At 42.1% G+C, this 27276-nt stretch overlaps 1 protein-coding gene across 2 annotated transcripts in view; it reads left to right on the top strand.

Annotated features, from left to right (window-relative positions):
- Positions 1 to 27276, top strand: part of MINDY3 (MINDY lysine 48 deubiquitinase 3) — a 190116-nt gene that overhangs the window by 8601 nt on the left and 154239 nt on the right. For both annotated transcript variants that reach the window (XM_069211595.1, XM_069211594.1), the window contains exons 2-3: positions 10706 to 10931; positions 26376 to 26455. In XM_069211595.1, coding sequence (XP_069067696.1) covers positions 10847 to 10931; positions 26376 to 26455 — 165 coding nt within the window. In that variant the 5' untranslated portion in view covers positions 10706 to 10846. The remainder of the gene's footprint in view (positions 1 to 10705; positions 10932 to 26375; positions 26456 to 27276) is intronic.

Here is a 27276-nt window from a genome sequence, read left to right as displayed (position 1 = left end):
TTTAGGTACCCTGGCCGGCACTCGTACTGGATGTCTCCGTCCTGTGCGTACATGCCTGTGCCTGTCGTGGACCTTTGAATAAATCTACGTGTTTCTTCCAACCTTGTGCCTCAACTTATTTAAGAAGAAATTGCCTACGATCCGATACTCTACATTTGGTACCAGGAGTGGGGCAAAGTCGTAATTACTTAAAGATATCTATGGGTCCACCGACCAGCACTTGTTCCGTTTTGCCTACAAGAATTTATTCTCGTCGTGTTGTGGAGATTCCTGTTCTTCCTGGTGTTGACGGGACGCTGGAGATTACGTGAGGACTCTATTTGTCTTTTTATGGATATTGAACCGAAGATTTTATCTTGCCGTTGCTTTGGACCGCGAGCGCTGCCTCGAGCGCAGTACAACTGTAGACGCGTGCAGCACAGCAGCATTCTTGTGCCACGTCACGGCGCACGCCCCTAGTTGTGACGCTTGTGACGTCCACAACGTCTTGGTTGCTCGGATACCGTGTTGTACGTGCGAGGACGTGGAGTGTGTCTCGCTGTCCGTGTCTTGTCCACATTTTAGTACGGCATACGCGTGTACTGTTGACCGCACGCGCATATGTGCATCCTGTTAAGCGTGTTATTTAGCAGCTGCTAAATTTGTTACACATGCTTACCGGATGTTTCTACGGAATTTACTGCGGAGCTTATTTTATTTTCCAGCGAATTATCGGAAACAGCGGTAACCATTTATAGAACAGTACTTCTACAACGCTTAACTTTTTTGAGGCTGAATTGTTTACATAACGTGTACAGTTTTATTTTATTTCTTGGGCAGTATATGTAACAACATGTCTTCAAATTAGTTAGTTGTTCAGCCACCACCATTTCTACCTAAAGGAGGGAAACCGGATATCAAATGGACTGAATGGTTAAGAATTTTTGAAAACTATTTGACTGCAATTGATGCCAATGACTTTTCACCTGCAAGGAAATTTGCTCTTCTCTTCAATCATCTTGGTGTGGCTGGACAACGTGTGTTTGATAATCTGCCTCCTGTTTCTTCTCCTAGCGGGAGTGGTGATAATGTGGTGTGGAATGTATATGTTGAAGGAAAAGAAAAAATTAAGAAACAGTTTTCTGACGAATCAAATGTGTTACTCGAAAGGTTTAACTTTGCAATGTGCAAGCAAACTGTAGATGAATCAGTAGATGAGTATGTTGCTAATTTGCGTGTGCTTGCGGCAAAATGTGATTTTGGTATCAATGTGGACGTACATATCAGAGATCAGTTCCTGTTCCATTGTCATTCAGGAACGCTTATTGGCATGTCGCAATCCTTCTTTGGATGAAACTATTGATATAGCTAAGGCTGTTGAAAGGTCTATTGTTACATCCAAAGTTGTATGTGTCAAAATGAACAAACTAGTATTAACCAAGTACTTGATGATGCAGATGTTTATGTTGAAGAAAGAGTAGCAAGACAGAGTAGAAGTTCTTTGTCATGTTTCCGGTGTGGCTCACGTAGTCACATTAGTAATAGCCAGTCTTGTCCTGCTTCAGGTAAGAGATGCTTAAAATGCCAAAAAATTTGTCATTTTCAAGCTGTTTGCAGGCAATTTAATCGTAATCACAAGCAAATCAGTAGTGGTACCAGAGTGAAAGTTAATAATTTCTATTCCCAGGATGAAAATGCAGTTCAAGAATGTACGAAGAAATTATCCAACGTTGTTTTGACGGTTGATGTTTCTCTTTGCACAGGAAGAGAGGTTATGATCATCAAAGGACCAATTTGCCAGGCAACTATTGACACCAAAGAAATTTCTGTCATGGCAGATTCAGGTGCACCTATTACTATATTAGCTGATGTGACTTATCGTAAATTTTGGCCAGCAACAAAAATGTTACAACAAGCAAACATTAGTCCTAAGGCCTTTGGTGATCATGATATTGATCTTCTAGGGATGTTTTTCTGCTACTTTGTCCATATTAGGAAGGTGCATTGTGACTACAATCTATGTGGCATTGAATGGCAGAGACATTGTTGGATGGAAAGATCTAGCTAAATTGGGTATTATTCTTCGTCCTGGATGTGATGACCCAATAACTTTAGGTGATATGCCTGTGGGTGTGACTGAATTTAGTGTGTATAATATTTCCACTGATTTGGATGCTGCACCATTTATAGCAAAGTTTCCCAAAGTATTTGCAGACATAGTGGGCACAGTTAAGGGTTTTGAACATTGCATTAGAGTTAGATGGTGCCATACTTATTTCACATAAAGTCAGACCCGTTCCTATCTCTGTGAGGGGACAATTGAAGGATTTGCTGGACAAATTAGTTGAAGATTGCAGGAAAGAATGTGAGAGCTGATTGTCTTTCACGTTTACCTCTGCCGATTTCTTGAGAGACTCCCATTAATGAGGACACTGAATGTGTAGTTGGTACACTTGACATTGTCTCCGCGTCAGATGGTTTATTTAATGAGCAAGAATGGAATTCAGCTATGTCTAATGATACGCTCTTGTCAGAAGTAATGCACTATATCAAGCATGGTTGGCCTAATCAAAGAAAGTATGGCAGTGAACTGAATACATATTGTCAGGTGGCTGCTGAACTGTCTTGTGAAAATGGTATATGCATGAGAGGTTTTGTTTGTGTTCCTCCGAGTGACTTGAGATCCAGATTGATAAAAGTGGCACATGAGGGTAATCTTGGCATTTCAGCTACTTCCAGGAGACTTAAAGAGAAATATTGGTGGCATGGTCTTGAGAAGCATGTGACTGATTTTATTAATAAATGTACCTATCGTGTGGTGTCTGATAAACACTGGACGTGCCATACTAAACCCCTGCATAACATTCCTCTCACCAATAATGCTTGGGAAAGTTTAGCTATGGATTTTTCAGGTCCTTTCCACTTGTTACCCAAGGACATGAGGTACTTAATTGTTGCCATTCTAAATAGATATACTATGAGTTTGTTGAACATGCTGACACAGACTCAGTAATTGCGTTCTTGACCCGTGTTTTCAGTCTGGAGGGTGCTCCCTCCATAATTGTCACTGATAATGGTGTACATTTTACATCTGCCAAGATGGAGAACTTCATGAAAAGGTTTAACATTAGACATTCATGAGTGGCTTTGTATAGTCCATCCTCTAATGGTTTAGTTGAAAGGGCTAACCGCTTCCTGAAAGAAGGCATTCAAACTGCTATTGCAACCAATTCTGATGTGAGAGAGAATTTTTGAATGACAAAGTATGGGCATATTTTAATACACCTCACTCTGCTACTGGTTTTTCTCCTTTTATTCTTCTTAGAGGTAGAGAATCCAGATCTCAGTTATTACCGTCCTGGATGACTTCGTTATGTAACAAGAATGTGAATTTAGATATTGAAGAGTTAAGACAAAGAGTAGGTGAGAAACAGAGCGTGCAGAAATATTATTATGATGTCAAAAGAAATGTGAAGGATGTTCTACTTAAAGTAGATGATTGGGTTCTCATTAAGAAACCCCATAAAACATGTAAGGGAGAATCAAGATTTTCTCTCCCGGTTAAAGTAATTAAAGTTACTAAAACTTCTGTCTTGCTGGAGGGTAAAGGATGGTGGAACAGGAACTGTGTGGTTCCTATATCTTTATCACAAAGAAAGATTTTCCGAAATTTATATGAAGGGAGGGAAGATGCCAGTTTGGATAGTACATTCATCGAAAGCACGAGGATGAAAGAGACAGAACAGTGAAACAAGTCACGAAGAACGTAGTCATATGGAGAACTCTTGTGATGATACCTCTGCACCATCTTTAGCTGCGGAACCAGTGCACACGCGTAGTCACAGACTTGTCAGAATTCCATCCAAGTTTAATGATTTCATATTAGGTTGAAATTTAGTTTTATTTGTTTGTTTCCATTGTAAGGAGGGAAGATGAGAGGTGTATGTGTGTGTGTGTGTGTGTGTATATATATATATATATATATATATATATATATGAGTATATGTTCAAGTTTTATTATGTTGTGTTTATCACTTGTGAGGTTTTATTTCTACTATGTTTATTACTCTGTGTTTATCTTTGATATTTCCAAGTTCTTTCACCGTTAAGCAAATGGAACTTTGAGTTCTAGAGCGTTTGGTACCCTGGCCGGCACTCGTACTGGTGGTCTCCGTCCTGTGCGTATGTGCCTGTGCCTGTGCCTGTCGTGGACCTTTGAATAAATCTACGTGTTTCTTCCAACCTTGTGCCTCAACTTATTTAAGAAGAAATTGCCTACGATCCGATACTCTACAGTACTACTTTTATTTCTGGCCTGTGCCAATTTTAGGTTCTCAAAATATGCTCACCCTACCCAGGTATGACCATCAAATGGTCAAGGAGACATTGATGTTTGTGAAGAGGCACTATTAAGAACAGAGTATCTGTTTAAGCCCACCACTCATATTGCGTTGAACAGATTCACATTATATACTAGTACACTGAAGAATGGTGATTGGTTTAGTTCCTCACAGCGTTAACAACTTTATTGGTGATAAGCAATTTTGATGTTGTGGCTAATGAAAGAGTGTGGTGTGAACCGATCCGATAAGTGTCGGTCTGAAGTGCATCATGTGAGTAGTTCTCTTTCAATTAAGAACAGTGAGAAATCCAAGGAGTGCTATAGATGTGGCACATATGCTAGGGGAAAGTGTCAGTCCTACTGAAGCTAAGGAAACAGTCTGTGTGAGGGGGATAATTAGATGGCAGAGGGTGGCGGATAATTGCTGAGTGGAAAAGGCATTGTGTAGTGAGCCAAACTGAGTTGTGAGGAATCCTCTTAAGTGTGTGGTTTGCATATTAGCTGGGTCACTGAAAATGACGGGACAAGTGGGACCCATATTATGTCGCAGTGTTGGGTAAATTATGCGTAAAAAAAAAAAAAGGCAAATTATGAGGCGTAATGCATCACATTTTGTAATAGTATTACTTCATTAATTTTTAAACTCAGTTAGTACCAGCTGAACACTCAACTACAGCAACAGAAAGATGACCAGTCCAGCTTTTAAAATGACCCCCTCTGCGTCACTGCATGTTTTTTTTTACCTACTTGAGCCATTTGAGCTAAAATGTTTAGGTTTTTTTGGTGGGAGGGAGGAAAGTGATAAAATCTGGAGATTATTCAGCAAATCTATAGCCATGCAAAAATCGCGATATTCACATAATTATAGTGGCCCTGCATGTTAGATATGGGATTGAGTCTTATGTCAGATTCTGGGTTACCCTATGGCATGATTACGAGCGAATATGTGTATATATATGTGTATATATATATATATATATATATATAATAAAAATTGTTTTTTTTAGAGAACATTGATAATGTTTTGATTGTTAATAAGCTTCGACCTTCGGACATTATCACTGAAAGTAATGCTGGGTCTACTATTAATATCGATCGTTATGTAGTATGTTGGAGTTCAAGAGTAGGCGTGGGCAGGTATTCCATAAATCCCTTACCTGAAAAGTGTTTAAAGATGTTTCCAGGAACCGACGATCAGTTGAATTGCTCAGGCTATGATTCTGTTCCTTAACAGTGAAAATTGTCCAAGGAGTCTAATCTAGAGGCTCATAGTTTGTGGCACAGAGTGAACAATGCTTGTTTTCTGCCTACTATTTGGTGTGGTAGGCCAAATTACAGGCCCACAAGATTTAAAGGGGTCTTAATTTGCTCTGTTACTTTCTGACTGAACAAAACACCTGTTTATTGTCAACTTGCCAGAAGTGGGGAGGAGGTCCTAAATATAGCTTGACCTAATAAAAATTGACTCACCATAGCAAGTGGTTGAGAACATTTTTAGTGGCCTGGTAGTGGATCTTGCCCTTGTACTCAAACTAACCTCACTTGTCTCCACCCCCGATCAGACACTTTTGGACATACAAGTGGACTCTGTTAGAATGACTGATCTGGACTGCTTTTCTGGAAGGGCTGCTCTCCTGCTTGTTGCCCTGCTGATCTGACTTTGTCTTCCCTCACAAGTGATCTCCAAGGTCTTTGATTGAGCTTGCCTCCAGTTAAGAAGTCTCAGGGCCATCAAAGACCTCACCAGATAGAAAATCCACTGCACCAGAAAATGTACGCAATGCCTGCAGAAATGACGCAGGGCCTGTCTTGCAGCTGGAAAGTAGCAGCAGCATCAACAGAATCGATGCAGCGCCTGTTTCATCTTCACATTGTTTTGGATTTTCAACTCATTGTCCCTGGGCATCAAATTATCCCTGCACTGCAGTAAGGAGCCAGGGCTTCACACTCTAAAATTTAGGCATCATCTTTGCCCTCGAGGAAAGAATTGAGGCATTACCGATGCGATGCCGGAAAAATTGACACATTGCTTTTACTTTCTTGCGCATCACCTCCTCTGTGGCCTTCTGCATCGGTAATTTTGACGCATTCCAGGTTCTTGTTGTTAAAAAAAAAATACATCCATTGATCCCTGTGGCATAAGACTTACTTAAATTCTTAAGTGATATCTTGACTTGTGCATTTTGGTCTTACTTAATTCAGATAACTTTTATCTATTTTCCTAAACTTGTGTGGAATACTTTTTGTAGTGTTTTCAATGTGTTACTATATGACTGATTGCATGAAGGTGTTGTTTTTTTTTTATTTTTATTTTTTATTTTTTTGTATTGTTTTTTTTTTTATTTTTATTTTTTATATCACCTCCTTTTAACTAACCCCACAGTTTGCCGTTCAGGTACTTTTCTTATAGGAATACCGCCTGCATGTGTTATGTCTTCATTTAGGAATATTCCCTGTGCCTTTATGGGTATCTATGAAGCCTACTTGTATTCAAAGTTAATTCTGATATTCAAAATGGAATGGCACTACGCATTCGTAATCTGTAATTTTGAGTGATTCAGGCTGTCATTGCTGGCAACCTGAATTATTAAAACTGTAGTACTACTGCATCTCGGGCCTCTTGGCTCCATGGTCAGTGCCCAGTTAAAGTACCTCTGAGGTCTCACTCTTCACTGCCATCAGCACTATGCAGCAGAGGATGTACATGATTCACAGAACAGCCACCTACAGCAAACGTGAGTTCAGTCTTCTGCACACATTAATTTTCATCCAACCTATCTGTCATCCTGGATCCTACTCTGCCAACTTCCACAACCACATTTCCAGAGAAGCAGGACAACATCACCATTGACAGGATCCCTAGGTGAGATTGACAGGTTTCCCAGCACTTGCACCATGCTGCAGCTCAGCCCTGAACATGTGTATTTTTCTGCACGGATGGCCTATATCTTAACTTCCGGGCCAAACAGCTGGCGGTGCTAGCAACCCATGACTTTCCATGATGAAAGTAGGTTTGTCTCATCACAAGTAGGACACCGTCAGATAGCAAAACATTTGTGGCAACAAAAAGATCACATGAAAAATATGATGGCTACTGCTCTTACAAGACAGATTTAGTATAGAACAGCTCCAGTGTGTCCTATACTGAATCATCTTTTCATGATAAAAGGCTAAACATTTTCTCGTGATCTATTGTGAGGAATTGTGGTGTATTATATGGTGTAGGTGTGCACTTCACTGTGGAATACACTCCCAAAACCAACTTGGGTCCAGTCAGGGTTGTTTGCTAAACCTTAGCTCAACAGTCAGGCTTGGAAAAAGTAGCAAGTGTAAAGAATTTTAGAAGTATAAAACAGAATAAAGTCATGTCACATCAAAAAAATCAGACACCAGTTTATAAAAATGGTTTACATTTTATGAATTTTTAGACACCTAAACAGAATCCACCGGAGGATTCTGGAGGTATAGATTTTTAGGTAAAACACAAATCTCAGCTTTTTACTCCAAAACACGAGCAATCATTAGTAACTGCAAAGTGTGGGAACCCTTCAAATCTTTTAAAGAATTGTTTGACTACACTGGCCCATTTTAGGTGACCAACTCTGACAGGAGGAATGCCTGGGAGGCTAATGAGTAGTAGGATAGTTATCTTGGCACCAAAGCAGTTCTGGGTCCAGTTCTTGGCTCTACAGGCACACGACCATTGACTTCAATTCAGTGGTCTGATGCTAGGGATACAGGAGGGTGAAGATTCTGAGGATGTTGTGTGGTCAGTGGGGGTCTGCTGGGACTACGCCACGGTCCAAGTGGAGCGACTTAAGCTACATGGGTCGATGTTCTCTTTGGTCCAGCAAATGTCCAGTTGCCTCTGGACTATTGGTCTCTGGTCACAGCGAAACCAGCGGTTTCCTTTGTCAAGGCTAGTGTTTGTCTTGGGCGACCAAACTGCACTGAAACTACTCTCCCAGGTCTGGTAGACTTGGGTGCAAATTTTGAGTGCCAACACTTGGTTGTCCATGCTGCACAGCAGCAACGGTCAAGTGATTTTGGCTACCAACTGACTAAAATATGCTACTTCAGCTTTTTCAGAGCTTGTGCTCTAACAGAAATTAAGCCAGCTGACTCTTGGAGTTCACCTTCTCTGCCTGGGGCACTGTAGCAAATTTTCCATGATCAAAGTACCACAGACACAGACCTCTTTACTAGCCCAAGGTTCAGCATGTGCAGTCCAGTGGTTGGTGGTCCCTCTCCTGCTGGGACAGGGAAAAAACAAGGCAGCCCTTCTTTGATCTTCTCTCAAATCCAGGTGTCATCAGAGGCCTAGGTGTCTGGGGGTGTTACATTAATTACCAGAAAATGCCCTCGGTGGATGTGGCGCCAATGGGCTAGTAGAAATATTCCTGCCTTATGTTGTCTTATGCAAAGTGTGGCATCTAGCTATGCTAAAGTTCACTATTTTGTCTTTCTTAGGACGGCAGAACCCTCTTTTGGTGTGTGGAGCTTGGTATCTCACTTTAGAGGTGTGGCTACCTGAGGGCTACACCTCCACAGAAAAAGCAGTTTGGCAGCTGGTCTCCCGTATCTGTCCCTGATGTCAACCTTTTTACGCCGTCCAAAGAGCAGCTTCGCTCCTGTGTCCACCATTTTCCCTTCAAAGGTGACTTCCCCCTTTGAAGCTCTCCTTTTTGGGATCACACCCTACGTGGCTTACTGCCACCAGCAGTAGGCCTCTATTGTCCTTGCTCATGGGAGTTGTTCTCGCTTCTCCCCAGAAGGGCAGATGGTTGAGTTGTAACAACTTTCTAATAGTTGCATTTACTCAAAAGTTATGTGAAATCAGACTTTGTCCTCAAGTCAGGTTTAAATGGGACGGTTAATGTGATACCTTGAAGCACAAACTTTACTATTCCCATTCAGAAGTTAACACAGCTGGGTGGTTAGCGTGTCATCCGGAACTCGCTAATGGGGCTACGAGCCTTTCCACAGCATAAATGTCAATTTGGGGGTTTTACTGTTAGGAAGTCCTGGAACCCGTTATGCAAACTGTAGGGGTGTGTGTGTGTGTGTATATGTATATGTGTGTGTGTATATGTGTGTGTATATATATATATATATATATATATATATATATATATATATATATATATATATATATTAGTTTTAAATCGCTAAGTCGAGTTAGCAGTTGAATGCTGCTCCACCAGTCTGCAGTGGCAGGCTGGGTGACATGTTTTTATGTTGTCACAGCCATGGTGGTACAATTCATTCTGCAGTGGTACAATTCATTCTGCAGCTGGGGGCGGGGTTATCCCTCTGGTACCATAAATCAGTGAATTGCAAGTAAGGTAAGTTATGCCACTTAATTATTGCCCATCTAACACTGCCTGTAAGGGCCACAGCACTGAGGTCTGGTTAGCAGGTGTCTGTGTACTCAGAGTCTAAAAGGAAGCAGCACCAGTCCACAACTTTGGGGGCGATCGTGCAGAGAGAGGCATTTCCTTACATCTAGTATATAACGTTTCATTTGTGGGTGCAAAATCAACATTGGTGCAAAGTAGGCAGTATTGTGGAGAAAAATTACCATTGGTGCAACATAAGTATTGTGGAGAAAAATTACCATTGGTGCAAGGCTGGGAAATTTCTGGGGGCACAAATCACATTTAGGGCAAAATTATCCTTGGTACAAAGTAAACATTGGTGTTATCACATTTTGCGACCGAAATTCACATTTAGCTGCTAAACCACCAATGGTGCAGTATCAACAAGAGTGTGGGAATATTTTTAGGAATACAAATCAACCTCCACCGCAGTGCATGGACGCTTTTTCACCAGCATTATACCCAGTGGGAAGTGCTCTTTAGGCTGAAGGACTAGCAAACTTGATAATAGCTAATGGTACGATGGAAATACTCCTCTAGACTTTGCCAAAGTATAATTTATGCTTTGTTCAAGCAGTAGTTGAAGGGTCTGACCCAAATCAACCTGTGTGGAAAGAGGACTGCCATGAAAGCATCTCCCTCTGTACGCTTCTGCTGCAAATGACATAAGCTGCTGCAAATAGCACAAATTCTGAACAGCCCTAAAGTCTACAATTAAATGGAAATCTCACTGTTGGCTTGTACCACAGCCTCTTCTCAAATTCTTCTGAAGGTGTTTCAAAACTGTTTTTAAGATTTCTCATATTAAATATTAAGATTTTTTTTTTTTTTTAAAGAGTATTTACGATTATATCTTAAAGTTCACTATTCATCCTACATAATACATTTCGAAAGCCAACATCACAGCTGAATTGGAAGTGCTGAAATTATTTAAATATTGGCAGTTATTTGTTTTATGCTGGACGGGCACTAATTTAAGTGTTTGTTTTTGTTAAATTGTATTAAGGTTTCTTCTCACCTCCCGAGTGCCTCTTCTGTGTCTAAACACCTAAACAAAGAGAACACGTGCAGGACTTTCTGCACCAGAAAATAAGAATCCTATTCAACCTGCTTTCAGCAACGGAGGCTGCCAAGTTAATAGATTATCATGGCTGAAGAGAATGAAGCACTTGTTAATCTTGTATGGGGCAAACAGACCAGCATGGACACCATCTTCAGCAGATGGACTCAGGGTATGTACAGGATTCTTTTTTCTCTACTTAAAAAAATAAATAAATAAAAATAAAAACAAAACTGGTGCTAAAAGTCCATTTCCAAGACTTGTGCCATCCGAAGGTATCATTTATTGATTTGTCATTTTCTCATTTATCCATCATAAGACCACAGATACAGTGTACCTCAACAGAACATTGCTATTATTCCATAAAAAAAAAAAAAAAATTCCCTTTATACACATCCATTCACTGACTGACTGACTGGATGGACGGACCTATGTATCAGTTCCCCCAGTTTTTATATTGAATACAGTATTATAAGTATACATACAAGAAACTGAGAGAACTCTGCCTAGTATGAGTGAGTAAAAAATTGCTCTGTAGTAAATATTGACTCTAGATGGTCATCTACTTAGATTATGTATTGAATTAGAGGCAGTTACAAAAGCCACAAATCAGGTGGTGATATATGGTATGCAAGACTACTTTTCTACACATGCCCTCTTTCAAATCAAATTATCATCCCCCTTTGGTGTTAAATCTTGAATGATAAAAATGTTGTATGCTTTATGTAGTATCCAAGTACAAATTGGTCCCTTCACAGCGTGCTTGCCAGCTGGTGCCTATGTCAGGGATGGACCAATTTCCTGTTTAATTTCCTACAAGTGACAATTGAGTCAAACGCGGCACTCCAAGGATTCCAGTAGTCTCATATTTAATAGCTAGCAGAACCAAACACCCATCATCCTACGCGTTTCGACCTACAAAGTCTTGATCACAGTTAGTGAGCACATCGTTTGTTTCTCTTTTATATAGTGTCCTATCCAATACCTTTATGAGGCATTGTGGGATACACAGTTCCAAACAAATAATGAATAAAACAAAAAAGGACAAATGTACACAATAGGCAAACTGAACAAAACCCCATTAGTGTAATTGTTAACCATTCAACTCATATTTTTAACGGTTTGTGTATCATAAATTAACAAATGTTCATGCAGTCTCAATGTTGCCAAAACAACTATAGAACTTTAACATTTCTACTGGTACTTTCCCAGATGTATTGTCCGTTATGTAATGTACAAGAAATAAAGTGAATGTGTGAAATTCACAGGCAAGCCTGGACACTAAGCTGTCAGGAAAATTTATGTAAATTCATCTAAAATCGAGTGGAAAGGCTGCACTTGCATGTTCTAGATTTTCTTCCATTTTTGTGTTCAAACAATCACACAGATTAAGGAGGATAAGGTGGAAGCAGCATATTAAAAAAAAAAAAAAAAAAGAAGAATCGCAAGAAAACCACACTGTTCAATTACCACCTACACGAGCTTCTACTGTGCTATGGTGGACATTGCTAGGAGAGAGAGGTTCCGAGGGGGAGGGATATGGGAGTGGGTGGAAGGGAAAGTGGGAGAGTAAAAAGGGAGAGCTAGAGATTGCAAGACAGTAAACAGTGCAATGTACCCTAAATATCACTTTCCCTCTTTCTTTCTTTCTCTTCTCTCTCCTTTTCTCTTTTTCTTTCTCTCTCGTCTTTTTTCTTTTTCTTTTTCTTTCTTTGTTTCTCCTCTTTTTTCTCTTTTTTCTTTCCTCTTTTTCCTCCTTCTCCTATTTTTATTTTATTTTTTTTCTCCTTTTTTTTTTTTTTTTTTTTTTCTCTCTCTTTCCCACAAAATTAACCCAGGTAACAAATAAAACGAAAGTTATAGGAAGGGACCCAATTGATTGCAATTTATTTTTAAGTTCATACATTAGCTATTTGTGTGCCTCTGTTGCCATTGCCACCATACATTCTGCATGCAGAGGACTATCAATGTTTTATTTACATTATCTGAGGATGCATATTTTAGCTGTTGCAAGGAAAGCACTAATCCATCATTTAGTACGAGCGTTAGGTAAACTGTGTCATGAGAGTTGTGAGTCATGGCTAATGCCGGGAAGAGTTGTGTAAGAAGGTTGATAGCGTTCAACATGGTGTTCCAGACTGAGACCCAGTAGAGTTGTATATGCAGACATAATCATAGGGCATGACACATTTCTCTATGGAGTTGATAACATCCCCATCATTAGGAAGTGGGGAAAGATGTGCATTCTGTGAAGTTTATATAGAGTGTCCAGTGCCAGCTGTGAAGGATTTAAAAAAAAAAAAAAAAAAGGTTGGACCATTCTGCATGTGAGTAGTCTTTGTGCATTTGCTGTACACATTGAGCTTTCAATGCAGTGCTCATCGGTTTAGAATAGAGTTCTTCACTCAGGGTTTCATACGGTCCGGTAAATAATTTCTTATAGCTACTCCATTTAACCAGGTAATGGTTTATTATGGACAATGGGAGGTGGAGAAATTGGGCCTTCATTGTTTTTTTTAATGCAATCTTTCATCTACTGATGTAGTCGTTGCTGACTACAATTTGTCAAATTCTCCTTGTAGTTGGGAAAATGTTTTAGGATGACCATCTGTGAATAAGTGGTCCAGCACCTTTATGCCCATAGAAGCCCAGTAGGACCAGGCAAATGTCTTATCAGCCAGTACAGCACTGTTATTCCTTCCAGGAGCTTAGGAGTGCAAGAAGCCATGAGAGCCATTTTTTCCATGAATGCGTCTCCAGATGTGTAGTGTACCATGTAGAATGGGGTTGTGTTGGTGTCTTGTGTCTTTGTGCCCCTTGTAAAATGGTTAGGCTCTAGGGCGGGTATTTTGTAAATGCTCTTCAACTGAGAGCCTGTCAGGCTTCTCTAGTTCCTCTATAAAGCAGTACTTCAACTGGGATTGTTGATAGGCTATTGAGTAAATTTCTATATTCAGCAGTCTTGACCCCGTACTCCCCCCTCCCCCCCCAAGTATTTTGTTGCTGAATGTAGATTACATGGTGTCAGTCAGGACCTTGAGGCTCCCCTGATGTAGGTTTTGGTAGAGTTCTTGACGCTTCTGAGTTTAAACCCTTACCTATAATGAGCATCTGTTCCCAAGGTTTAAAATGTTTGGTCGTTCAAATTTTCCTGAACCATGCTTGTGAGCTCTACTCACAAATACTCAGATATTTGAGCTTGTTGGGCGCCTCTTAAATAGTAATCCATTTATCACACTTTTCTTTGAGTATGTCATTGTCATGGCCTTGCTTGTCATCCAGTTTATTTTGTATCCAGAGAAGCTTGCAAATTGTGATGATCGTCATGATGAGAGGCACTGCTGTGATAGTGTTAGAAAAGGTAAGAAATATGTTGTCTGCATGGAGAATTAACTTTTATCTCACTTGCTGCTGTAGGGATCCCTGTGTTGCTTGTAGATTGTCTAATGGCTATTGCCAGGGACTCTGTTGCTATTAAGAGTAGCAACCAGGACAGCAAGCAGACTGGAGTGGTTTTCCTAACTGGTAATGAGTCAGAGGAAGTTGTTACGATGCCGCTTGCCATTGATCAATCATAGAGGCATCTGACCAGAGAGGGGCAGGTCCTACACCCCTTTTAGTCATTAAACTGGAAAGCTAGCCCCTTTTGACCCTGTCAAAGGCCTTTTCAGCATTTAAAAAGCAGGCACATCTCTCCTCGGTTACGGTTTTGGACAGCCAGATGTAGGTGTAGCAGTGTACTAAGGTGGTTCCTGGTTGCCCTTCCTGTGCACAACCCACTTGGATTATGTGAGTCAATCTCCGGATTGTCTCCAGGGGCTCTATGCTAAAATACTGGCTAGCATCTTTACATCAGTAGTCGGAAGAGATTTGCGTTTGTAGTGAAAGCATAGGAGTGGGTTTTTGCCAGGTTTCGGTATCAAAGAAGGTATTACTTTATTGAATTCTGGGCAGATATCCCAAGTGTCCTTCGTTTTTTGGATGGTTTCTCTGAGCGGGGGAACTACATGCTGGGTAGGAAGCATGTCTTCTCCAGGCTCCTTTCCTGTGGGCATTAACTTGATGGATTCAGTTTTTTTGCTATGTGTAAAGTCCCATCTACCTTCTCTCTCATAGCTTCAGGCAGTGTGAGGACCTTGTGGCCTTGTAAGAAGTAGGTTTCTCTGGTGGAGGGGTCAGTGTTGATGTTGATAGTATATAAAGTAGAATAAAATGTATGGAATTCTTTAGTAATCTATAAAGGTTTAGTTGGCAATGGCCCATCTAAATGAGACATTGCTGGTTTGTCTTCCCTCTGTTCAATCCAGAACAAGCAGACAGCTGGCTTTTTCACCATGCTTGTTGTGAAGGCTCCTGATGTAGGAAAGCATTTTCATGGCTAGCAAGCGTTCAACCAATACACTTTCCTGTCAAGGCTCTTGACACTGGATTCAGCAGAACTCCTGCAATAAGTTTAAAATGGGATGGAAGGTTACGCTTCTAGAGTTTGATTGGAGGATACTACAGAAAGCTGAGACAACTAAACTCCCCTCATCAGAACTCCCAAGTAGGCCTTTCTAGGAGCCCAAAGTAGTTTAGGGGGGCAGATAGTGCTTGTTATGGTGCAAGTATTCCTTAAAAGAATCAGGTTTTTGTCTCAAATTGTGTAATCGGGCGTGCTCATTATCTGTGTTTTAGCTTTAGGAAAAAGATTCCCATTTCCAGCAGCGTTGAACAACTATTTGGTATCGCACCACTGTTTACCCGAAAGTAGTCTATTTTTGTTTGTCTCATGGGCACTTGAAAGAAACATGTAGTCTTGGTCTATCGTATGAAGTAGACATCTGATCGAAAAGAGTTTGATCTGTGATCAAATGCAATAGGTTTCCCAATCTTTTGTGTTTCTGTTTATGGCTACTTGTTCTGTCTTAGATTGATCAGGATATTCTACCACTCTTCCCGCTGTCGATCACAAGTTTAGTGAGCTTGACGTTGGCAATATGCATGTTAATTTTGTAGAAGACTTTTTTTTTTTTTTAATGTTGGGAGTGAGGCCAGATCCTACTGCTACAGTGTATTCTTGTATTTTAAGTTTGGCGAAGGAATATCACCTTTAGGGGTCTATCTGTGTCTTCTGGACCCTGGCCAATATGGATGAGAATTGCCACTTCTCTTTTAGTATATGAGGCAGAAGTCTGTGGCTGTTGCCCTGTTGGTTGGGTAGATGACCTTCCTCACCTAGTCTTGTTTGAGATTTTATGATCCTAGATTTTCTCAATCAGTTAAGGATTTGTAAAGCACAGTAAATCACCTGTGAGGGTCTCAAGACACTGGAGTTGCTAGCTGCTTCGCGGTGATCTGTTCACTAGAACAGCCAGGTCTTGAGTCATTCCTGAAGTGCCTGAACGATTGTGTGGCTCTGATAGGCCGTTGATGTTTGTGAACCAAAGAGAGAGACCTCTGATGTGGGCCTCAGTAGGATCTGAAGTCCGGATTTAGTATTTCAAAAAGCGTGTTGTATTTTGCGTCTTCCTAAGGGATGTTGTGACTAGATAGGAGGGTTGGGTAGTTTGTGCAATTGCCACCACTCTTAAGTCTAGTAACACTAATAAATCTAACTTGATATATTACGGTGAAGGCAGAGAGGGCATATAGTGATGGGGAGTGCAGCCCAGCCTCTGCTGGGTTTCTTCTTTACAGCTTGAATTGTGACCTAGAGTTATCTCGATCTATGAGGAGGTACATTTAAAAAAAAAAAAAAAAGTCATCATTTGCATACCATCCTTTCAAACCACAAGAGGATATAAGGCGGAAGGTCATTCAGTGCAGAGTGTACTATGATTAACCGCTGCCCAACTCTGCCAGACCTTACCTGCCCAGGGATATGGCCTCCCTATACCCACTCCACATACCAATAATGGCTGATGGTGGTATATTAGAGGCATGTTTAATCATTGGGCCGTACCAGACCAAATGTGCTCCCCCATCCACTCCCAAACCCCACCATTGATTCCAAAATCAGTTTTTGTTATTGTTCTTACTCTTATCCAGCTTCAAGTTGTACCTTTAAAACATCTTTCCATTCCGTAAGAGTCGGAGATAAAACATCACTCCATTTTTTACAGATCTCTCTTCTTGCCACAAGCATCATATAAAATAACAGTTTAGAGCTATGCCTACTGATCAGCTGAGGTCCTGTCAAACATCCAAAAATCACAAGCGAGGTGCTTACCTTAAGCGTTATAGAGAGTATTTCACTGATAGCATGACCAACCTCTGCCCAGAATTTACTGAGCTTGGGGCATTCCAGGAACATATGAATGTCGTCTGCCGCCAGGGTCCCTCAATTTATGCATCTGACCGTATTACCCTGATCCATTCTAGAGAGCTTTGCTGGTGTCCTGAAAACTCTGTGAATTGAAAACAAATGATTCCTCCTTCACGCAGCAGGTTTGACAATATTATATAAAAGTGTAGTAGATACTTGCCATAAATCTTTATGCTGGCGCTCCGGCAAGCATTCTTCCCGTAACTCCTCTGGTAGGGCAAATTTGACGTCCACGATATCCATAATTAGGCAATACCATCTGGCCACCTCATTCTTCAGCGGGATTTCCAAATGCCACTGGTCTTCCAACTCATTTGTACCTCCTAGCTCTACTTTTAAATCCCTCGCCCAGCTAATAATCTGAAGATACTTGAGTTTAGACAGGTTACCCCCTAACTCTCCATTCAAGTTTTCAAATGATGTAGCCTCTCCATTATAGCAAAATTGCCCCAATACGAAAAACCAGTTGCCTTCAGAGGGATTGCCAATGCATCCTTAGTCCATTCCGGTGACCCTGGGGAGTTCCAGATAGGGGCCCTTTTGCTATAGTACGACAATTTCGTGGCCCTCCGGACCGCATACCAAAGTCTTGCTGGATCTTGTAACACCTTAACTCTGACTTTCTTAAAGTATTTAGGATCTCCAAACTTATACATAAAGCTTGTCTGTGACTCATTATCCTCCGCCATTGCCATCAGAGCCTGTCCCAGCTCTGACCAATGTGGGTGATTAAAGGTCTCCCTCGCATTCTTCAGAAAGAAAGCCCACGCATAATATTGCATATCTGGCACAGCCAGCCCTCCTTTTTCTTTCCTCCTTCTCAGATTGTTCCAGGAAATGCGTACACCTTTAAATGCCCAAATAAAACTGCTGATTTTCCCTGTAGTTTCCTTAAAGAGTCCTTACTAAACATTAATGGTATTGAATTAAAGATAAATGTAAACTTGGGGATAATCACCATCTTAATTAAATTACCCTGACCAATAATAGTTAGGGGAAGATGTAACCGTCTCTTCAGTTAGGTATCTACATCCCTCTTTCTGCCAATTTATTTATATCCTGTGTTATAGTAATCCCTAAATATTTAACCTCCTCCTTCTTGATTACAGGGCTACATAATTCCATATTCCAGGCCATCCCCTCCGTCTTTTGATTAACTGCATAACCCGAAATACTCCCAAAATCTCTCATCAGTTCTTCCAATACCAAATTAGTCTGGGTTAGATTAGAAGTATAAATCATCAGATCATCTGCGTACAAAGACACCTTCATATAAAAATTCCCACACACAAAGGGGGGAATTCACTGGTCATTCCTGATTCTAATAGCAAGTGGCTCAATATACAAATCAAACAATATCGGGGATAGCGGACACCCCTGCCGCGTTCCCCTTTCTATCTTGAACGAGGAAGTGAGAGCGCCATTAACCAAAATTCTTGCACAGGGATCCTGGTAAATTTTTTGTAATGTCCTAATAAAATGCCCCCCAAGATTATAACCGTCACATACCATATTTAAATAATTCCAGTTAACTCTATCAAAATCTTTGGTTGCATCAACCATCACGCCTGCTATAGGGGAATAGCATGTGGTGGCCAAATCAACCGAAGCTACCAACCCATGTATCAAATCCTGCACATGTCTTCCTTTCAAAAACAGTTCTGATCTATATGTATAAGCTTCCCCAAAACGCCCCCTAATCTATCTGCCAACTTTTTGTGAAAATCTTATAATCGCAGTTTAGGAGAGATGTTGGGCGATATGATTCACAACTCCTGAGAAAAACCATAATACCACTACCCAATACTCTATAGACTTCAGCAGGCAGCCCATCTGGTCCTGCCACCTTGCCTAATTTACCTGATTTTATCACTAGCTCAAGTTCTACCATATTAATTGGCTCATTAATCACCTTATTCTCTTCCTCACTTAGATGCCAATTCTAATTCCTCTAGCCATCCCTTCACCGACTCTGCTGAAACTTCTAATTCCTCAGTGTATAGTTCCTTGAAAAAGTTTAAAAAGGTGTCTTCCACTTCTTTCTTACTCTTCCTAACCTCCCCTGACATTCCGTCCCGAATTTCTACCACCCGATTCCTAACTAGACCGTTTTTTTATCTTCCAGGTCAACAGTTTACTGCTATTCTCACATTATTCAAAATGAGACACCCTATTGGTCTCACATCTCATTCTAATTTGATTATCTATAACTGCTGCTAAATCCAGTCGAGCCTCTTGATCTTGTTTATAGAACTGATTAACTTCTTCCTCCTCAAGGTCCATAGCTGCCAATCTCTGCTCAACCTGCCGAATCAAATTTTCTAACCTGCTTATTTCATCATAGTACTTTTTCCTCCTATATGCAGCTGCGCTTATCAGCTTTCCCCTCAAGAAGGCTTTGAAATCATCCCATACTAACGCCAGCGAGGCTGATCCTTTATTAAGATTGGAAAAATTCTTCCGTCCCTTTCCATAACTCTGCTACAACCTCGTCATCCAATAGTAGCGTTCTATCCAAAGTCCACCTTCTTTCTCTTTTGTCGCCAAGCCAATTAAGCTATAAACTCCCCGCCGAATGATCCGATAGATGAGCCCCAATATGTGAGACTTCTTCCACAGCCTCTTTTAAACTCTCATCAATTAGAAAATAATCAATCCTAGATTGATGTTTGTATTTTTTGATGTTATAAGTATAACCTTTCACGCCCCTTCTTTTTTTCTCCAAACATCATATAAGCCAAATTGTGACCTCATTAATCAAACCTGAGCGTGCATTTTCTCGTTAATTCTCAACCTGCTCCGTGAAGACCTATCCAGCTCATAATTCAATACTACATTGAAGTCCACCGCCCATATAATAGGATCCCAATATTGCAACAAAAAAAGTGACAGTTCTCTCAACGGGGCAATATCATCCCGATTAGGACCATAGTACCCCACTAGAGTAAATGCAAAATCATACACCATTAATCTCCCCACCACCCATATCCCCGATTTATCCACCGAACCCTCAACAAAAGATATATTAGCATGTTTTTTTTTATTATAATGGCTACCCCCTTATTACCCCCCCCCCCCTCATAATTAGAACTAGCTATCTGCTGCACCCATCTACATGGTTGAAAAACCTCCACACACTCTTCCTTGGAAAGGTGGGTTTCCTGCAAGATCAACACGTCAAATTGAGCATCCTTCAAATATTGCACCATCCTCCCTCGTCTACTCCTCACCCGGAGACCATTAACATTCCAGGACAGGAGCTTCAAATCAATTTTCGACATCCTCCCTCAAGGGGGCCCACAGCCCCCTGTTAGATCTCATATTTTCCCACCTTCCTCTCTATCCACAGCAACACCCAGGACCTTTTTTCCTTTTCCCTTTAAAACCCTCCACCCAGTGCTCCCAGTCACCCCCCCCTAAAACCATCCCCTGCCTACCCACCCCAGGAGAACCCTCTCTATCTTCATATACCGGCGTTGCCGCCTATGAAGGGTCATCGTGCAGGACTCGGAGCCTCCTATCACCATAACCAGCCGACCATTGCTAGAGGAGGAGGCGTACACCGCACCAGAATCTTGCACTAATTTCTTAATCAGGTCATCAACATCATTACAATCACTGAAATTATACATCTTAATATTTGCCATTACTCTTAAGGATGCCAGGAACCTTAATTGGGCTGTTGCCCCCAGTCTTCTCAATATATTGATTCTTTTCCCCAGCTCCCATTGTTTATTTAAGGTAATAGATGCAAGATCTGACCTAATCTCAAATGGAGCGCCATCCACTGAGAGTGATTTCTTCTTCAATGCCATCTCCAAAATGCGTTCCTTAAGCCCATATGTAAGAAAGTAAACCAAAACCTTTCTTGGCCTGTCTCTATTGGGAGGCATTTTTGCGGGGACCCTATGTACCCTTTGAATATCTTTTGCAATGTCGACCTCGGCATCCTCAAATTTTATTTCTTGTTTTATTAATCTTACTACAAATCCCTTCAAGTCATCTCCCTCCAATCCATCGGGGACTCTGAGAAACCTCAGGTTATTTCTCCTTTGATTGTTTTCCAAGGATTCCAGCTTAGCCAGCACCCCTGCTTCTCCTGCTTTGAAACCCCTTATCTGCTCTTTATTTTCCTCCACAGTAGCCCTGAGATCACCAACCTCTTCCTCCAGGGTGGCTGTCCTACCTGCCAGATCGTCTTTTTTTTTTTTTGCCAAAATCTTCACTAAGATTCCTGATCTCCTCCTGATTAGTTTTAGAAGTCTTAAAGCCACCCTTCAATTCCATGGCTAAAGCCTTCAACATATCTGTAATGGAGTCAATGGATAGATTTGCATGCTCACCCCCCATTCAGAGGATCTATTCCCCCTGCAGCCTGTATGTCTAATTGACTGACCCCCTGTCGTCCTCCAGCAGATCCAGCTTCCCTAAAACAGATTCCGGGGGTACTTTGCTGCATCGTGTCCCCATTGACTGTTGGAATAGTTATATCCTCGATTCCTGGCAAGGGCGATACTACCTCTGCCCCTTCCACTATTGACATTTTAGGGTTTCCAGGTAACTCCCTAAAATAAGTCCTTAGTGAGGGGGTGACCCTTATTTTCCTTTTTAGGGTGGAATCTAAATTGCTCAAAGTAGCTTTCCTCTTACAAGTATTAATAATATGCTCTCCCTTACTCCTCCCCATAATCTTGCTTCTGAAGATTCTCGCAAGTTTCTACTTCTATACGCTTTTTAGCCACCTTCGCACTCTGCAGGGAATAGGCTACCCCACTTCTACCACTCCTAACTCCTACCTTCCCTTCTCCTCTTCTGGCCCGGCTCAGAGCCACCCCCTCTGCCTTATCCACCATGGGACCTTGGGATGCCAGAAAAATAACGCTGTTCCTTAGTTGCAGTCTAATATTTGAAGAGCAAAAGGTACCTCCAACACTCCTTTGGCGTTCTTGCTCGACTCTTGCAGCAATAAGTATGAAGAAAGCCTTGTCACCTTCTGAGCCTTTTCCTCTACTGGTGCAGCCAGTGCTGAGACTGCCACACCTCCCCCAGAACGAAATCCTTGCAGCTGCCTCCCTTCCTCGAAGCACCTCTGGGCCGGCTCTCAACAGGGGTGCCACCCGCTGCTGTTCACGAATGCTCTGTGCTTCCGCCACCACGGCGCCTCTTCAAAAGGGAGGAAAAACCATCCCTCGGACGCTGTCACCTTCGCGTTGCCTCCTCCGACCCCCGGTAAGTGGCTAAAATTGCTTTAGCATGTCCTTACTCTGAGCCCTCCACGCCCGGCCCCTCAGCCGGCCGCCATGTTCTCATGAGGAGGTATTGCACAGTCTCCATCGGTTTGCAGTCTGTGCGCTGCTTCAGCCGATGAAGGCAGGACCTAACTGATTTACTTGGTGTAGCTGTCTTCTGAATTCAAGGTCCTCATTTGTATTACTGTTTCTGACCATTCATCAATAAATTGTTGTTTGTCTGTACCATAAGACCTTTGAAGTATTTGGCATGTGTTGGTGTTGAAAGTAGCCTTAGACGTAACCTATGTGCTCTTCTGAACTTCAGAATTGTTCAAAAATCTAAGGAGAGCAGGTTTGGCAGGAAGGTCATCGAAAATGCAATCATGTAGGCCCCTTCCTCCTCTTTCGGATGCCCAAAATTTGAATATGGTCTCTTCTAGGCCTGTCCTTGAATTCAGCCATCGTCTTGTTTAGACTATTTTTTTTGTTTATGCCAGAGTTAATCATCTCCAATTCAAAGTATAACACAAATTATTTTCACTGTCGCTAATCTGGTGCTCCGTTTAATGAAGTTGTGTGTTGAAAACTGCCAATTCGCTATGAGTTGTTGTAAGGAAATGCCTCCTTAGCATGGTTACCCCCTGACTTTTTGCCTTTGCTGATGCTAAGTTTTGAATTGAAAGTGTGCTGAGGCCTGCTAACCAGGCCCCAGCACCAGTGTTCTTTCCCTAACCTGTACTTTTGTTTCCACAATTGGCACACCCTGGCATCCAGGTAAGTCCCTTGTAACTGGTACCAAGGGCCAGGGAAGGTCTCTAAGGGCTACAGCATATCTTATTCCACCCTGGGGACCCCTCACTCAGCACAGACACACTGCTTGCCAGCTTTTGTGTGCTGGTGAGGACAAAACAAGTAAGTCGACATGGCACTCCCCTCAGGGTGCCATGCCAACCTCACACTGCCTATGCAGTATAGATAAGTCACCCCTCTAGCAGGCCTTACAGCCCTAAGGCAGGGTGCACTATACCATAGGTGAGGGCACAAGTGCATGAGCACTGTGCCCCTACAGTGTCTAAGCAAAACCTTAGACATTGTAAGTGCAGGGTAGCTATACGAGTATATGGTCTGGGAGTCTGTCATACACGAACTCCACAGCACCATAATGGCTACACTGAAAACTGGGAAGTTTGGTATCAAACTTTCCAGCACAATAAATGCACACTGATGCCAGTGTACATTTTATTGTAACATACACCCCAGAGGGCACCTTAGATGTGCCCCCTGAAACCTTAAACGACTATCCGTGCAGGCTGACTGGTTTTAGCAGCCTGCCACACTCGAGACATGTTGCTGGCCACATGGGGAGAGTGCCTTTGTCACTCTGTGGCTAGTAACAAAGCCTGTACTGCGTGGAGATGCTTATCACCTCCCTCCAAGGCTCACCCCCTTTGTTACAGCACCACAGGGCATTCCAGCTAGTGGAGTTGCCCGCCCCCTCCGGCCACAGCCCCACTTTTGGCGGCAAGGCCGGAGGAGATAATGAGAAAAACAAGGAGTAGTCACTGGCCAGTCAGGACAGCCCCTAAGGCAACCTGAGCTGAGGTGACTCTGACTTTTAGAAATCCTCCATCTTGCAGATGGAGGATTCCCCCAATAGGGATAGGAATGTGACCCCCTCCCCTTGTGAGGAGGCACAAAGAGGGTGTAGCCACCCTCAGGGCTAGTAGCCATTGGCTACTGCCCTCCCTGACCTAAACACACCCCTAAATTCTGTATTTAGGGGCTCCTCTGAACCTAGGAACTCAGATTCCTGCAACCTAAGAAGAAGAGGACTGCTAAGCTGAAAAACCCTGCAGAGAAGACGGAGACACCAACTGCTTTGGCCCCAGCTCTACCGGCCTGTCTCCCCACTTCTAAAGACACTGCTCCAGCGACGCTTTCCCCAGGGACCAGCGACCTCTGAATCCTCAGAGGACTGCCCTGCTCTAGAAGGACCAAGAACTCCTGAGGACAGTGGCCCTGTTCACCAAAGACTGCAACTTTCAAACAAAGCAGCAACTTTGAAACAACTTGCGTTTCCCGCCGGAAGCGTGAGACTTGCTACTCTGCACCTGCCGCCCCCGGCTCGACTTGTGGAGAACAATCACTTCAGGGAGGATTCCCCGGCGACTACGAGACCGTGAGTAACCCCCCCCCCCCCCGAGCCCCCACAGCGACGCCTGCAGAGGGAATCCCGAGGCTCCCCCTGACCGTGACTGCCTGTTCCTCAGATCCCGACACCTGGTAAAGACTCTGCACCCGCAGCCCCCAGTACCTAAAGGATCCGAACTCCAGTGCAGGAGTGACCCCCAGGAGGCCCCCTCCCTTGCCCAGGTGGTGGCTACCCCGAGGCGCCTCCCCCTTGCCTGCCTGCATCGCTGAAGAGACCCCTTGGTCTCCCATTGATTTCAATTACAAACCCGACGCGTGTTAGCAGCACGGGGCGGCCGGGTGCAGTGTGCAGAGGGTGTACTTTCTGTGTGAACTTGTGTCCCCCCCCCCCCCCCCCCCCCCGTGCCCTACAAAACCCCCCTGGTCTGCCCTCCGAAGACACGGGTACTTACCTGCTGGCAGACTGGAACCGGGGCACCCCCTTCTCCATTGAAGCCTATGCGTTTTGGGCACCACTTTGACCTCTGCACCTGACCGGCCCTGAGCTGCTGGTGTGGTAACTTTGGAGTTGCTCTGAACCCCCAACGGTGGGCTACCTTGGACCCAAACTTGAACCCCGTAGGTGGTTTACTTACCTGCAAAAACTAACTAACTCTTACTCCCCCCAGGAACTGTTGAAAATTGCACTAGGTGTCTAGTTTTAAAATAGCTATATGTGATTTATGTGAAGACTGTGTATGCTATTTTGATTTTTCAAAGATTCTAAAGTACCTACCTGCAATATCTTTCATTTAAAGTATTACATGTGCAATTTGAACCTGTGGTTATTAAAATAAACTAAGAAAAGATAATTTTCTATACAAAAACCTTTTGGCCTGGAATTCTTCGAGTGTGTGTTCCTCATTTATTGCTTGTGTATGTACAGCAAATGCTTAACACTACTCCTTTGATAAGCCTACTGCTCGACCACACTACCACAAAATAGAGCATTAGTATTATCTAGTTTTGCCACTATCTTACCTCTAAGGGGAACCCTTGGACTTTGTGCATACTATTCCTTACTTTGAAATAGTGCATACAGATCCAACTTCCTACAGTCTTTGTCATTCTTAGTATCTCCAATAGTTGTTTCTGCTGTGACAAAGGAATACTTAATGCTGTTAGCTTCAACATTAGCAAGTTCAACGTGACAGTCAACATCTCTCCATAAGAGGTAATGTTGTCTCTTTTCTTATTACTCACAGAAGGATAACTGCCTGGCAGGTTTCTGTTTTGACATTTACTGCAGTTGAAGATCTAGTGAGCATTTGCCATAGACAGGTCAAGTAATAGAAAGCTGAGGTTTGATGCTGCCTTTCCAACTGTTCTCTGAGACCTAGTGCTTCTATGTAGCCAGGTATTGATTATGGCTTCGTACAAGAAAAATAAATCTAATAAATACCTTAACAAAGAAAGTTGCTACGAAGCTGCCGATGTTGTGGTCCAGTATAGCTCGTGAATCGTCTGCTTATAGGTTTTAGCAAAACGTAGAAAAAATTCAAAGACCACTAATAAGTAGGCTTGAGCGGTACTCTTTTTCACAAGTAAGATGTATCCTCAATGATAAAATGAGTGAACATGGGGCTATAGCAACCACTGGAATGTACAGTAAGAAGGCTTATGGCTGCATGGCAGAAACGTTTTTGAAATGCTTCCTTATGATGCTTTGTTTGCTGTTGTTTTAAGGTAAGAGCCCACTTTAACCTATAATTAACACTTTAAAACAGAAGCTTATAAAATGTCGATAGGAATAGCAGGTCAGGGCCACAACTAGAAAGAAATATTTCATTAAGCCTTACTGCATGTTTGTGATAAACAAAATGTACCAGGAAAATACTCTGTTCTTTATACAAATGCTTGATAATCAACAAATACTTATCATTTGTAGGATTTGTGTTTAGTGAATCTGAATCAACTGCATTAGAACAGTTTGAAGGGGGGCCATGTGCAGTTATCGCTCCAGTTCAGGTATGTACAACAAAATACAAATGTTACACATGTGCTAGCTTAACATGAATTTAATGTTTTGCACCTTCAAAATATGTTGTGGAATCACTCCGTGCTTTAAATTGGCCAACATAGTATTACATGTTATTGCTTTCCCTATTGGTGTAAAATACTATATAGGGCCTGGTAATGAATTTGTCCTAATATTTCGACATGATTATAATATTCTGACCCCTGCCATACGCTTGTGTTTGAGGCGTGTCTGGCTGTAAATATACATTCTTAGCATAAGTCCACCATTTAGTGGTGGGCTCGGAAATGTGCAAATTGTCTTTCTTTGAAGGCGTCTTTCGAAGTCACAAATGACCCGAAAGACTCATCCCCATATGTTGCATGTATGAGGCAAATATTGAAATGTATAAATCTAACTTTCTTATGTTGGTCTTCCCAATACGGGCAAATGTATCTGTTATGATGAAACACTCTTGATGGTTAGGTCACACTGTGGCTTAGCAACAGAGTTTTCCTTTAGGTCCCAGTTATAGTAAGTCCATTTAAAACACATACTTGTTTCAGTGCCCTTGTTCACTGAGAACTTTGCACTCCTTTTTTCTGTATTGCAGTACAGATTCTAGTTATTACCTTATGGGCCAGTTATTAGAGTGAAAGAAATCGAAGGTTCCAGAAACACTCTCTGTGGGCATTCCCTAAAGCCTTCATCTGATTTTTTTTTTCTCCACACGTATAGTGTTCCATATTTTCACTCCCCACAATTAACACCCAATAGATTCTTGGAATCCTTGATCTCCTAAATTCAGTTCTAAGTCGTATTTGTGCTTGCT

This window comes from Pleurodeles waltl, chromosome 10, assembly GCF_031143425.1.
Source record: "Pleurodeles waltl isolate 20211129_DDA chromosome 10, aPleWal1.hap1.20221129, whole genome shotgun sequence".
NCBI classification, from domain to species: domain Eukaryota; kingdom Metazoa; phylum Chordata; class Amphibia; order Caudata; family Salamandridae; genus Pleurodeles; species Pleurodeles waltl.
The sequence above is the reverse complement of the archived record's forward strand: the minus strand, read 5'-3'. Positions and strand labels throughout refer to the sequence as shown.